The sequence below is a fragment of the Stigmatopora argus genome, chromosome 6 (assembly GCF_051989625.1).
Source record: "Stigmatopora argus isolate UIUO_Sarg chromosome 6, RoL_Sarg_1.0, whole genome shotgun sequence".
Taxonomy (NCBI): Eukaryota; Metazoa; Chordata; class Actinopteri; order Syngnathiformes; family Syngnathidae; genus Stigmatopora; species Stigmatopora argus.
In genome coordinates, this window is record NC_135392.1 from 12,957,786 (window position 1) to 12,970,972 (window position 13,187).

At 41.5% G+C, this 13,187-nt stretch overlaps 2 protein-coding genes across 4 annotated transcripts in view; both read left to right on the forward strand.

Moving 5' to 3' along the window:
• slc2a1b (solute carrier family 2 member 1b) overlaps positions 1-4,356 on the forward strand; it is a 32,278-nt gene extending 27,922 nt beyond the window's left edge. The window contains exons 5-10 of the mRNA XM_077602631.1: positions 29-191; positions 652-839; positions 921-1,025; positions 1,110-1,211; positions 1,295-1,498; positions 1,646-4,356. Of these exons, the coding sequence (XP_077458757.1) occupies positions 29-191; positions 652-839; positions 921-1,025; positions 1,110-1,211; positions 1,295-1,498; positions 1,646-1,843 (960 nt within the window). The 3' untranslated portion in view covers positions 1,844-4,356. The remainder of the gene's footprint in view (positions 1-28; positions 192-651; positions 840-920; positions 1,026-1,109; positions 1,212-1,294; positions 1,499-1,645) is intronic.
• Positions 4,357-8,898: 4,542 nt separating this feature from the next.
• The window catches only part of rap1gapb (RAP1 GTPase activating protein b), a 69,020-nt gene continuing 64,731 nt past the window's right edge, over positions 8,899-13,187 (forward strand). For all 3 annotated transcript variants that reach the window (XM_077604099.1, XM_077604101.1, XM_077604109.1), the window contains exon 1: positions 8,899-9,346. The gene's annotated coding sequence lies outside the window, so the exon portion shown is untranslated. The remainder of the gene's footprint in view (positions 9,347-13,187) is intronic.

The following is a 13,187-nucleotide window of genomic DNA, read 5'->3' on the forward strand; positions in this document are numbered from 1 at the left end:
TCATCTGATTCTCATGGTTGGGGTTCAGGTCTTTGGGTTGGAAGCCATCATGGGAAACGGCGAACTCTGGCCGCTACTTTTGGGATTTATCTTCATACCGTCGGTGCTGCAGTGCATCCTTCTGCCTTTCTGCCCTGAGAGTCCGCGTTTTCTGCTCATCAACAAAAATGAAGAAAACAAAGCCAAGACTGGTGGGTTTATTAATCTTATTTTTAGGTACAGTTTTATGTTGGATACAATCAACTTAAAGGCTCAACTTATCCTGAAATATATTAGGATTAAAAATAGTAATGTGAAGAATAACAGTAACAATTTGTTTCAAATTTACATGTGAAATATTAAAAAAATAAATGAACAAATTACAATTTTCTCAAAATCAAAAATAAAGACTGAACAGAATATACATACTGTATACAAAAAAATATATAAGAAAAAAACAAGCGTGAATGGAATTTTGATTCAAATATATAATTTGAGGAAAAAACTCAAATAAATGAAATCACTTCAATATGTTCACAATTACTTTGTAATAAATACATTACAATGAAATCTACAATTTACATTGCAAAACATACTACACTCCAAAGTAAATGTAGTAAATTGGTATTTTCACTGCTCATATGCTCACCTATTTATTTGGTTCTTTCTTAGTCTTAAAGAAGTTAAGGGGCACCAACGACGTGAGTGCTGACATGCAGGAGATGAAAGAGGAGAGCCGGCAGATGATGCGAGAGAAGAAGGTGACCATCTTGGAGCTTTGCCGCTCGCCACTTTATCGTCAGCCCCTCATCGTTGCTATCATACTGCAACTTTCCCAGCAGTTGTCGGGCATCAATGCCGTGAGTTCCGACTTCCCATTGTGCGTGTACTTCATTTTCTCAGGACAAACCTGAAAATAATGTTTGATGCGGTCCTGGCAGGTATTTTACTACTCCACGAGCATCTTTAAGGAGGCGGGCGTGGCACAGCCAGTCTACGCCACCATTGGAGCAGGCGTCGTGAACACGGCATTCACGGTGGTGTCGGTGAGTGTGCAAAAAACCCAACTAAACAGAAAAAAAAATGCTATTCATGTGTGGTGATCAGCAGTTCAAGTTTTGTGTTTGCAGCTGTTTGTTGTGGAACGCGCCGGCAGAAGGTCTCTCCATCTCATTGGTTTGCTGGGAATGGCTGGTTCTGCCCTCCTGTTGACCATCGCCATGGCTCTGCTGGTGAGCTGGTGATCCCCAGTGGTTCCAATCTGCAAAAATCCTGGTCATCCAAGTTATCGCGGCCCTCTCTTGTTTCCTTGCAGGAGCAAATCCAATGGATGTCCTACCTGAGCATCGTGGCGATCTTTGCCTTCGTCGCCTTCTTCGAGATCGGACCGGGTCCAATCCCTTGGTTCATCGTGGCTGAGTTGTTTTCTCAAGGGCCGAGGCCTTCAGCCATGGCTGTGGCTGGGCTCTCCAACTGGACCGCCAACTTCATTGTGGGGATGGGCTTCCAGTATTTAGCCGTGAGTACAACATCGTCTGACCACATGCACTCAAATAAGGATTTATCATGAGTTTAGCCCTCAGTGTCTGATTTAGTCAACTTTCTTTCCTCTGAGTCAAGAAACGTCATCAAACAACACAGTGTACGTCTTCCCTTTTGTGTGCAGAGAGCGTGCGGCCCCTACGTCTTCGTCATCTTCATAGTGCTGCTGCTCTTCTTCTTCGTCTTCACCTATTTCAAGGTCCCTGAGACCAGGGGCCGGACATTTGACGAAATCGCGTCCGGCTTCCGCCAGGGCGGCGTCACGGGGGGCGGCGACAAGCCTGAGGAGCTCAACAGCTTGGGGGCCGACTCTCAACTTTGAAGCGGCTTCTCCTTTCCCCGATTGACGGGACAATTCTTGGTCACAGTGAGGAGGTGGGAGTTGAGGGAGAGAAGGGAGGGGATTCTACTTTCTCCACGGGTCCCGGCATAAAATCATTTTCACACTTGTCAGCACATTTCGATCGTCACCACGTGTGATCCACCTTTACGTCTTCTGGTGCCCCTACCCCCAACCCCACTGGCACACATAGTCAGCATGCACACACGGAACCCTCTACCCCACGTGTCACTCAAACTCGATGGGCGTGACGCCAGGGAGGTGCGTCAGAAGGTTTTTGATATTTCAAAGAAGGAAGGTTATTTTTATAGATCTACTTTTTCACTGAGCAAGCATACTGTAAAAATGCTGTATGTAAGTAACACTGTAGACTCTGGCACTGTAGCTCCCGCACGGCTTTCGCCTTCAGATGGCGCACTTTTCCATGAAATAACAACCCAGCGACATGTTACTGAGGAAAGTGAGAGCTCTCACTCCTTGTTACATTGTGTCTTTTAATGTTTTATATTTATATTACTTATTGACTCTAGTTTGACAATATTTTATTTGTGTTTTAGAGAAGTATATACATATTTTTAGTATTTGTTAAAGCAAAGGAGTGGCCACACTAGAAAAAAATCTACCGAAAATGGCAACTAAAATATGAAATGCGTGTGTAAGCAATATCCACACATATAGATCTAAAAATCAAACACGTTACAACTTGATCTTGGAAATTCCCACCGTGTGGCCCTTGTTACTGTTTTGTATGTTCACCCATGAATTGAAGTGAAAAATAATTAAAAGTAGGATGATTATGAGGATATGAATTTTATCATTACAGGAAACAACTAAAATTGAAGGCTAGCTGTGCATTAGAATCTATATAGCTAGCTGGCCCTCGGCTGCCTCCTTTTTCTTCAAGGTTATTTTCTTTCAGAGTCTCACGTGTTTGGAAAAGCATGTTTTTAGAAGGGGAAGTGGGTGACGAAAAAATGGACCAAAATGAAAGGCAGCCTTACTAACCTGTCTCGGATCAATTCTCCCAAATCTTTGCTATGCGTTCCCTTGTGAAAGTGTTGTTGTGCGCTGCTACATTTTGGAGTATTGTTGAGCTCGCTCAGCCTTGCTGTCCACTTCTGCTGTACCACCGCTCATGTCTCTTTTGTTTAAGGAAACCAGAAAAAAAAACATACCTTTAGCAGCACTTTATATTTCATATTTTCTTTCGTCTCCGAAACAACTCAAATCATTTGTTTGGATGGGATTGTGGCATGTTTGCATATCTTATTGTTTGACGTATTTTTGCTGTTGTGTATGAAATGTGCACTACACTTTTTGGCAGAGAAGCATCATCTAATTGAGATATTGATCCAAATCAGTTGTCGTTGCAACCATTCCATAAGTTATAAGCAGAATTTTCACTAATAAGAGGTTAATTTGGGAAACTTCTTCCCCCCATCATTCCTGAGGGGAGCTACTAAGGTGTAAAGAGCTTCGACTTACTTTCTGGCCTTGGTCCTTGAGACTTGAGTATCCTGGTCTGATAAAGTACCTCTTCTTTTTCGGTTATGGATCCTTGAGACGTGAAAAATGGTTGCTTCCATTAAGAATGTCCTACATTTTCTTGCATGGTTCCTCGAGACTTTTCCATGTGTCTTGTTATGATGCAGTCTTCCAAAATGTTTCATCTCAAAAATCAGTTAATCTGGTGTCAAGGGCGAATTCTTTCTACTGTAGTCCTTCTCCAGGTCACTACTGAGTAAAAAAAATGGATTACCTCCAACTAACATAGCCAACCTTCTTTGCATTTTTTGAACATGAGTCCTTGAGACTTTTTCATGTATTTGGCCATGTTAAATTTGCCCACCAAATTGATTTTTAATCACTAAAAGGTTTTTTCCTAATTTTCTCAAGCTTGGTATTAGATGAGTTTCTTCTGGCATTTACTCAGGATCCTTAAAATATCTTTTAAGAGTTACCCTCCAAAAAAATAACACTAAAAGTGAAGTTACCTGTTTTTTATTGGATACTGACCATATTTTGAATGTCTTACTTTTTTGTGCCATTTGATTTGTGCCTTTCAAGTGACCTTCAATCGCAATTCATTCACACAAAAATATGGGATTTTGTTATAGGGTTTTAAACATCGACTTGGTAATAAAAAAAATCACCTCAGCCAACCCCCCCCCGCCCCCCCCCCCCCGCCCCAAAAAATAGTTCCAAGTGAAAGAAGGTTTTGATTCAACTGTTATTGCAAAGAGGACTGTATTTAAAAATAATTAAATAAAAGCCTCAATATATGTTTTTTTCAATCATCAGTTACATGTTGAAGGAGTGAAAAGGTGTTCTTTTTGGGCACAAAAAACATAGTAGTGTTTTAATAATTAAAAAAGAAAAATACATGTGTGTTATCTTATGGGAATGCCAACCTAATTTGAAAGGAAAATGTTATGAACTGATGTTGTTGACCCGGCTGTTAAAATGGTCTGAATAAAAGAAATGATGCACACTAATATGTGGCGCGTGTTTGTTTGTGTTTAATTTGCTAACGGTAGAACAGTGAATGGATTTTTGCAATGTTGAAAATTGCAACAAATTTCTAATGAAACGCCAATAGAAATCAGTGCTCATTATTACGCCACCCCTTATTCTGGGACCCTCTCGTCGGTGGTGAATAATAACCTCACTATATTGTCGAACTTTAACCTTCATAGAGAAAGCTCTCGGTGGGTTTACGCCGTTATAAAAGCGTTCTCAAGGTCGTTGTGAGCTCCAGCTTTCATTAATGAGATACAGTACTGCATTAGAGATGCGACCTCCAGGGTGGTTCCAAATCCTCTCCTGCCCCTGGATGGATAAAGAGGATCACCAGTTCAAACGCTTCCACCTCCACTTCCCGTAGTTTTGTATTATTTATTTTATTAAAGGAAAGTGGCAGATGGGGTGCGCACAACGGGGAAACGGTAGCCCCTATTCGGGCTACGGCGTCTTGAAAACATTTGCAATTTTCTCCGAATTGCAGTGGATTATGTCGGCTGTGATTGTTGTGACCGGCGTGGCCTCTGTTTGATTGCCTGCTTTATTCACATAAGCCTGTCATGTTGGCATGCAACCTTTGGATAAATGCAGCGTATGATAAAAGAACGGAAATGTCAAAAAGGCAATACTGTGACTAAGGCGTTAGAATGTCTAGCCAGCACGTACCTACACTACTTCAGTGGAGGTAGCAAATGTTATGGTGCTGGAGCTTTTCTCTTAAATTAAAAACCACTTGTCCTTCAAGCCAGATTTGAACCAATGACCTAAGGATATCTTTTGTGTTTCTACAGCCATTCACTCTACCAACTGAGCTATTGACAGTTACCTGCTTATTCTATATTATTATTATTATTATTATTATTATTAATTTGAGAAGGGATGCCATAAGATTTTTTTGTCATAACCTTAATAGTATAGATCAGGGGTGTCAGACTCGGGTTGGTTCGTGGGCCGTGTTAACGTCAACTCGATTAAATGTGGGCCGGACCATTTTAGATATAATATTTAGATTTTTTTTATAAATGGATTAAAAGAACTCGATTAAAAACCCTGAATATTCAGTTCATTATAGATCTAAAACTATGTTTATTTGAGCTTTTTTAAATACATTTTTAGATTTTACGAAATGATTTTTGAACTAAAAACAGAAAAAAATGATTTAAAAATTACAATTATTGATTTAAAAGGGGGAAAATCGGGAAATTTAATATACATCTATACTCTTCATTTTAATTTGATCCTAAAACAGAAAGTTGGCACTCATGATTTACTTTCCCGGGCCACACAAAATGATGCAGCGGGCCAGATTTGACCCCCAGTCCACCACTTTGACACATGTGGTATAGATACTGCTGTTAATTTCATTATGAAAGCCAGCACTAACTAAAAGTAGGATTTCAACCAAAGTTGAAAGTGACAGACCGAGATTGGACGAGAGCAACTTCCTGAAACGGCTTGACCCCAATTTGCTGCAGGCGGAAACAGAAAGGGGCATCGGGGAAGAGTGGGGAAAACGCTTTGCCTTTTTTAGTTGCGGCCAAGAGCTGCAGACTGCGCTTTCACAGCAGAGTGAACATCAAGCAGGTTGGATTGCGACATGACTAGAGAGTCTCCCCGGGGGAAAAAAAAGGCTGTCGGGTTGAGGGACAGCTTGAAAAATGGGAACGTGGGGCAGATGACGACATCAAGACTCTTATGCAGTGGCCTCAGTCGGAATCAGTATCTTGCAGTGTCTGCTCTGCCTCTGAAAGTCTTTTTTTTCCATAAGGGGACTATTTAAAAAAAACATTTACACACCCTTACTCAAATCCTCACTTGTTTTTTCTCATAAAAATAAAATAAGCCTTTGATCGTAAGTATTGTGCAGGTGAATGCAGTGCCTCATGTTTTTCTTACCATACAAAAAGGAGGTGCAAGATGGATGTACCACATCAGTATGAGCACGTGTTACTCACGCAAAAATGGATGTTTTATCAATACCCTCTGATTCGCCAAATGCCGTGCAAATGCTTGAAGTTGGATGAACCATATCGATATGAGCACAAGTCCCACGAACTGGAGCACCATTTTTTACTTCCATATTTTACCATGTTACCGTATTTTCATGACTATGAGACGCACTTAAAAGTCTTAAATTTTCTCCAAAATAGACAGGGCGCCTTATAATCCAGTGTGCTTTATATATGGAAAAAAATGTGTCAATCATTGAGGGTGCGCCTTATAATGCGGTGCGCCTTATGGTCGTGAAAATACGGTACTCTGACTATTATTCAATGAAACCATCAATTTCATTGAGTTCAAATTAATATGCTTGGGTGGACTTGCTTTTCCCTCTTGGATTTGTAAGATTGTTGGTCTGAGGTCAGCATTTATGAGAAAACCAACAGCCCATCATATTGCGTGACCAATCCCTTGAGCCCCGGGAAACATGTTTGGAATACATGTTTTTGTAGTCAACCTATTTGCAGGGCGGAAGCCACGAGAGGATGCAGTGAGCTGGGTAATGAGGAAACATTCATTCATCTTTTGAACCGTGCATCCTTGTAAGGGGAGTTTTACCCTAAATTATTTAAATGTGTGTGTATGCATATATGTCTACTACATTCCATGTTAAATAACAAAGAAATGAAAAAACTAAATCAGTATTTTGCCTGAGGCCTATTTTCATATTTATGTTATAATCATATTTCAGTATTTTATAGAATTAATGCTGTCATTCATCTGTCAATTCAATTAATTAAAAGTATAGGATCTAAAATTGACCTTTGACCTTTCCCTACAAACTTTTTCCCTTCTGTAGTAGGAAAAAAATGGAAATTTAACACCACATAACCACACAACTTCCTCCAATTTTGTCCCATATCAAAGAATAACAAATATTCTTGTTTTTTATCCATCTAATCAAGAACAAAGCAGTTCAGCAATTTGATGTCTTACAAGTGTAATCAGTAGATTTCAGTCTGGTGCTGCCTGTTTCAGCAGAAACCCCATTAGTTAAACTGTCTGTGTTATGTAGATGGGTTAGAATGAAAAACTGCACCCACCGCAGCCCTTTGTGGAATCATTTGGGTGCCCATGTTTTCCAGCATTTTAGTTTTTTTGGACAGGATTTTAGCCTGGGGCGGCCCAGCGGCTGAGTGGTTAGCGCAGTGGGGGACCTTGGTTCAAATCCAAGTCATTCCACCTGTGTGGAGTTTGCATATTCTCCCCGGGTCTGTGTGGGTTTTCACTGGGTACTCTGGTTTTCTCCCACATTCCAAAAACATGCATGGTATGCTGATTGGAAACTCTAAATTGCTCCTAGGTATGAGTGTGAGCATGAATGGTTGTTTGTCTCCTTATGCCCTGTGATTGGCTGGCCACCAATTCAGGGTGTCCCCTGCCTCTGGCCTGAAGTCAGCTGGGATGGGCTCCAGCACCCCCTGCGACCCTAGTGAGAATAAAGCGGTTCAGAGATGAGATTTTCGCCTGTTTTAAAGTAATTTCTCCTCTCTTCTCCCCCTTCCTCTTCTTTTTCCCCTTTGAACTAACCTCATACTACTGAATGGTAGTTAACCACCACCAAGTCTCCTGCCAACGAGTATTTGAAAGTGACCCCACAGTCTTTGTTCCAGAAGGTAGGCTCTAAATCCGTCTGACCTCGGACATGGATCAGCTGGCGCTGGAGGGAACACTTGTTCCTTCTAAATGTCAAGTTTGCTTTGCAGCTGCCAAACACACACACACACACACAACACACACACACACACACAATCATAGTAGCTCACACATTCCAACTTTACATGTCCACCAGCGAGCTGACCTCCGAGGCAAGCTAATTACAATTAGCTCCTCATCGGCATGCGGCAAAGACCTCTCTGCCGGGGGAATAACGGGGACGTCTACGTCCAGTTAGTAGACAGCCGCACTTCTTGCCAAGTGGGCGACTTTTCCAAAGTGACGGTTGGGACTGGCTTTAACTCTTCAACTCAAAGTGAAGCAGGCCTGACCTGTCTCCACTGATGTGTCACGTCACAAATGATTGGTCAGAAATAGACGGCGGAAGTGCGGCGAGTGCTCGGGGGTCGAAAGCTTTTCTCTGGTCAATAAAACATGGCAACTTATGTTGCACTTCTCTTGCTGGATTGGATTGGATAACTTTATTCATCCCGTATTCGGGAAATGTCATTGTCACAGTAGCAAGGGTGAGAATGCAGATACAGGAAAGGCATTTTAGACATAAATAGATAAGTAAGTTAATAAATAAATAAATACATAATGTTGGTGTATTCATATAGTGACATTTTTTCATAGCAAATTATAAATGACAAAACACAAAAGCATGGGGGTAAAAATTCTTGGGTCTTATTTATGTCTACTAATTAGGTTTTTGTTCCCACTGCTCTAGCACAAATCAATCAGCCACCTGTTTTGCCCAGGTGTTCCTCATATTTGCATCAATCAACCTGAGACTATTTGACTTTTTATTTATTTATATTTGAACACTCACTTGTGTTGCCTTGCCTGAAAAAGGAATACAAGGGCGTGCCTGCCACTTGCCTACAAGCTACAATTTCATTTGTTTTTGTTTTCTGTAACAATTACTCATTCATGTGTCGCCTGCCAAATTGCCGCATTTAATTTGCTTTTAAATCCTACAAGTCTCAGAAATGCTGTCACTTGAATGCGTCATAGATGCAAGCCCAGTGGCAATTTATCATGACTCACATTATTTTACACAGCATTTGTCCACTTTTTTAAGACGGCGTGATCTAGAGGGCAGGAAAATGATGATGAAGATGATGGAAATGACAGCCGCCTTGTGACTGAAGCCTTTTTTCGGACATGGCGACCCTGACCAATGAGGGTATTCTGTCAACAAGGTCTGGATCGCGCTGCCGGCGTGTGCTTATAAAGTTATTTTGAAGTGTACCAGACTCCATCGTGCTCCAAAATTGTATTGTGGAATATAATCATTGAGACTGGGTAAGTTTGACATGTCAAATTTAGAATTATAGTTTTATTGAGAGCCAAAAGATGAAATGTTTATATTGTGAATCTTTCCCACTTTTGATGCTTTGAACGTATGTACATCATTTTCATGTTGTTATCTACGTAATTTTCTATTTCTTACTATTAACTCAGTTACACACTTCTTTGCACTCTGTTTTGGTTAGATTCCCCTTTTCTGTTGTGAACTATAATCATATTTCTTCTCCTGCGCTTGGCCCCTCTGGGATAGCGATATTTATTCTGCTTTTCATTCATATGCACAAGCTGGAATCAAACGGAAACATGCATCTGCTCGAGTGGCCTATTGTTGTTGTTATTATTATCATTGCTGTACCTCAGGGAGCCTGCAGTCTTGGAAGGAAGTCCACTGACTGACTTGTTGAGCTTTTGGACTGTGACGGGAAACATGAACGCAGTTGTGCAAAGGCGAAGACATATTATGCAAATTACACACAAGCGTGCAGAGATCGGCTCGCTCACTTCTGCCGTGAATAATCTGGATGAAATGCTATCCGTCATTCTGTGATGTCTTATTCATTTGAGCTATGCTATATTTCTATCTATTTCTTTGTTTCTCCAAGATACGGAAAAAAATCAAGTTATGAAATCTCCTCTCATTTTCTGAACTGCTTTATCCTCATTAAGATCGCGGGGGGTGCTGGAGCCTATCTCGGCTAACTCCGGGCCAAAGGTGGGGGGCATCCTGAATTGGTGGCCAGACGATAGCAGGGCACAAAGAGACGGACAACAATGTCCTCTCACACTCATACCTAGGGGCAATTTAGAGTGTCCAATCAGCCTACCATGCATGTTTTTGGTATGTGGGAGGAAACCGGAGTACCTGGAGTAAATCCACGCAGGCCTGGGGAAAACGGGGAAAACATGCAAACTCGACACAGGTGGACATGAGCTGGATTTGAATCCAGGACCCCAGAGCTGTGAGGCCGACGCATTAACCACTCTCCCCACCGGGCCACCAAGTCATGAAATGAACAGATGAAATCAAACATCCCCTGAAGCCTAAATACACTTGCTTTCCTAAAGGCTATCTCACAACTATACACCTCATCTCATCTCATTTTTTGAACCGCTTTATCCTCACTAGGTTAGCGGGGGGTGTTGGAGCCAATCCCAGATGTCTCCAGGCCACAGGCGGGGGACACCCTGAATTGGTGGCCAGCCAATCGCAGGGCACACTGAGACAAACAACCATTCACGCTCACACTCAGACCTAGGGGCAATTTAGTGTCCAATCAGCATGCCATGCATGTTTTTGGAATGTGGGGGGAAGCCAGAGTACCCAGAGGAAACCCACACAGGCCTGGGGAGAACATGCAAACTCCACACAAGTGGACTGACCTGGACTTGATCCCTCGACCCCAGAGCTGTGAGCCCAATGCGCTAACCACTCGCATTACTAAGCCCTTACAACTATACACAAAAACTGAATTCCCCTCTCCCACCCACTCCACCTTTAATTTCCACCTAAAATCTCTTTTGCATGCTATATTAGCCTCTGTACAAAAAGGACGACAATACCCTTAAATTTATGACCCCAAACCACCAGTTTACATCTTTTGGGCAGGCTACACAAATGCACTCTCTTCTCTCTGCCGTTCTTCCAACAGATCAATTACCAAGGGAGTGTCTCTTTTTTTCCAGGCGACAGTACAGCGGTAATACCGCATCTTATTTCACCAACGCCCAGATTAAACTGGTACATATCGATCTGGGGCTCAACAGAGCAGCAGCCACGAATCATCCAGCTGCCTGTAGAGAGAGAGCCAAAAAACAAGACAGTGCCAGTCAACCGAATAGAATTCAGTGAACTAATCCGGAGTGTATGATTTATTTTTCTTTTTTTTTTACAAGGGCTTTGTTAGTGACGCATAATCCGTTTTTCGTTTGCAGTGATTGGCATTCTTTTTATTCATGTATTTATTTATTTTTATCCCAATCCTCTGTGTGTGTTGAATGAGAGCATGCCAAGATAAAACGTATATGGAGCTTGAAAATCCAAAAATGTTGACGGGCGGCGTAAATTTCTTTTGGCATCTTGACACAGGCGGTAGAATTTTTCATTCAGCTGCAGCAAAGGGTGAAATAATTCGCCACAAAATCATGCTAGTGAACACAGATTTCAAAGTAAAAGAGTGGAATATCAAAAATTGTAATGGGCTGTATAGGGAATTTATTGAAAACTTTCTACATCATTAAATCTTAACTGACTGTACTTGCATAGTTTTATTTGGTCCAATAATCATCAGACATCTTTTGTATTGGATTTCAAAGAAATAATCAGCTTTGATAACTTTACTTAAAACTCAAAGAAGTTTCCAAAGCAACAATACAAAATAGCCAATTTGTCATCTCCAGCATGCCGCCTCGGAAGGTGCAGTGGGTTGAGGCGACGGAAATTAATGACGCCACACTTGGTTCCACATGCTGAAAAGCGGAACAGGGTAATTGGGTCCATATTTTCGGCTCCGCAGTCTCTCACTGTGAAGTGATTCCTGGCGCAACTCTATTTATAAGCAACTCGGTAAGACACCCGGTAGTGCCATCAGATCGTTGTACCTGTAGGATAGAGTGTAAGGTGTTTACCATTTAGCCAGAGATCCCCGTTGTGACATTTATAACATCTGACATCTGTGAGACCGTACGTGACAGCAGTGCTTCTGACATTGATATTCTCTACGACGTAGCGCTTGCTTCTGAATAATGAATGGATTCAATTAGGCAGCTGCGACACGCTGCCTCGCATTGCACAAATAGTTGACGATGCCTAAAGACGGTGATCATTAGAAAACAATAGGACATTAACTGTAGCTGTAGAAGACACTAAAGGGTGGCATTGGGGAACAGCTTCGCAATGCTTGAAAATATATACCGCACAATATGGCAACTTTCTGCTCCTCGATTGGAAGCCTTGGAGGTAAAAGAAACTGTCAAATTGTAGTAGCACTGCCGTTCTCCACAACAGCTTTTACCCAGATGACTTGTCACTTCCTGAGGCTTAAGCTTTGATTTCCAGATTGAATTGAATTGTAAAGTCCCAGCAGTTAATGACAATTGATTCACCAAAGATGTTGGTGTTGCTTTGAGAACCTGGTAAAAGCTGAGTAGAAAGCTAAGTACGTATAATGAGATTTAAAGCGTCCACCACATAGTGCACAAATAACAACAACAAACAGACAAATAAATAATCAATAAGGAAGAAATAAATAAGTAGTCCAAGTGAGATCAGCAGAGCGAAGCGGCCTTGTTCTGTCTGAAGTCCAGGATGAGTCCCATTGTTTTGGAGTTGTTCAGCGCCAAGTTGTTGAGAGCATCACTCCCTGAGTCTATGGACTCGGCAACAACAAAAATCAGACAAATAAATAATCAATAAGTAAGAAATAAATAAGTAGTCCAAGTGAGATCAGCAGAGCAGAGCGGCCTTGTTCCGTTTGAAGTCCAGGATGAGTGCCATGGTTTTTGGTTCCATGGTCTATGGACTCAACAACAAATAAACAAACAAACATAGATAATCATAGTAATGATAAACAATCAATACATCAGCAAAAGATAAATAAGTGGTCTACATCATTAATAAGCAGTAATATCTTGTTTAGGTCCTAGGTGCAGAGCTCAAGTTGAGTAATGGTGACAGCCCTTGGGAAGAAACTGTCCATGAGTCTGTTGGTCTTGGCTGTTGTGGCTCTGTAGCGCCTTCTAGCGGGCAGCAGGTTGAAGTGGTACAAGACACTTTATGGTGACTGACAAACGAAACAGACAAGAAAAAATCCCATCAATAACGTTATAGTTGCTCCAC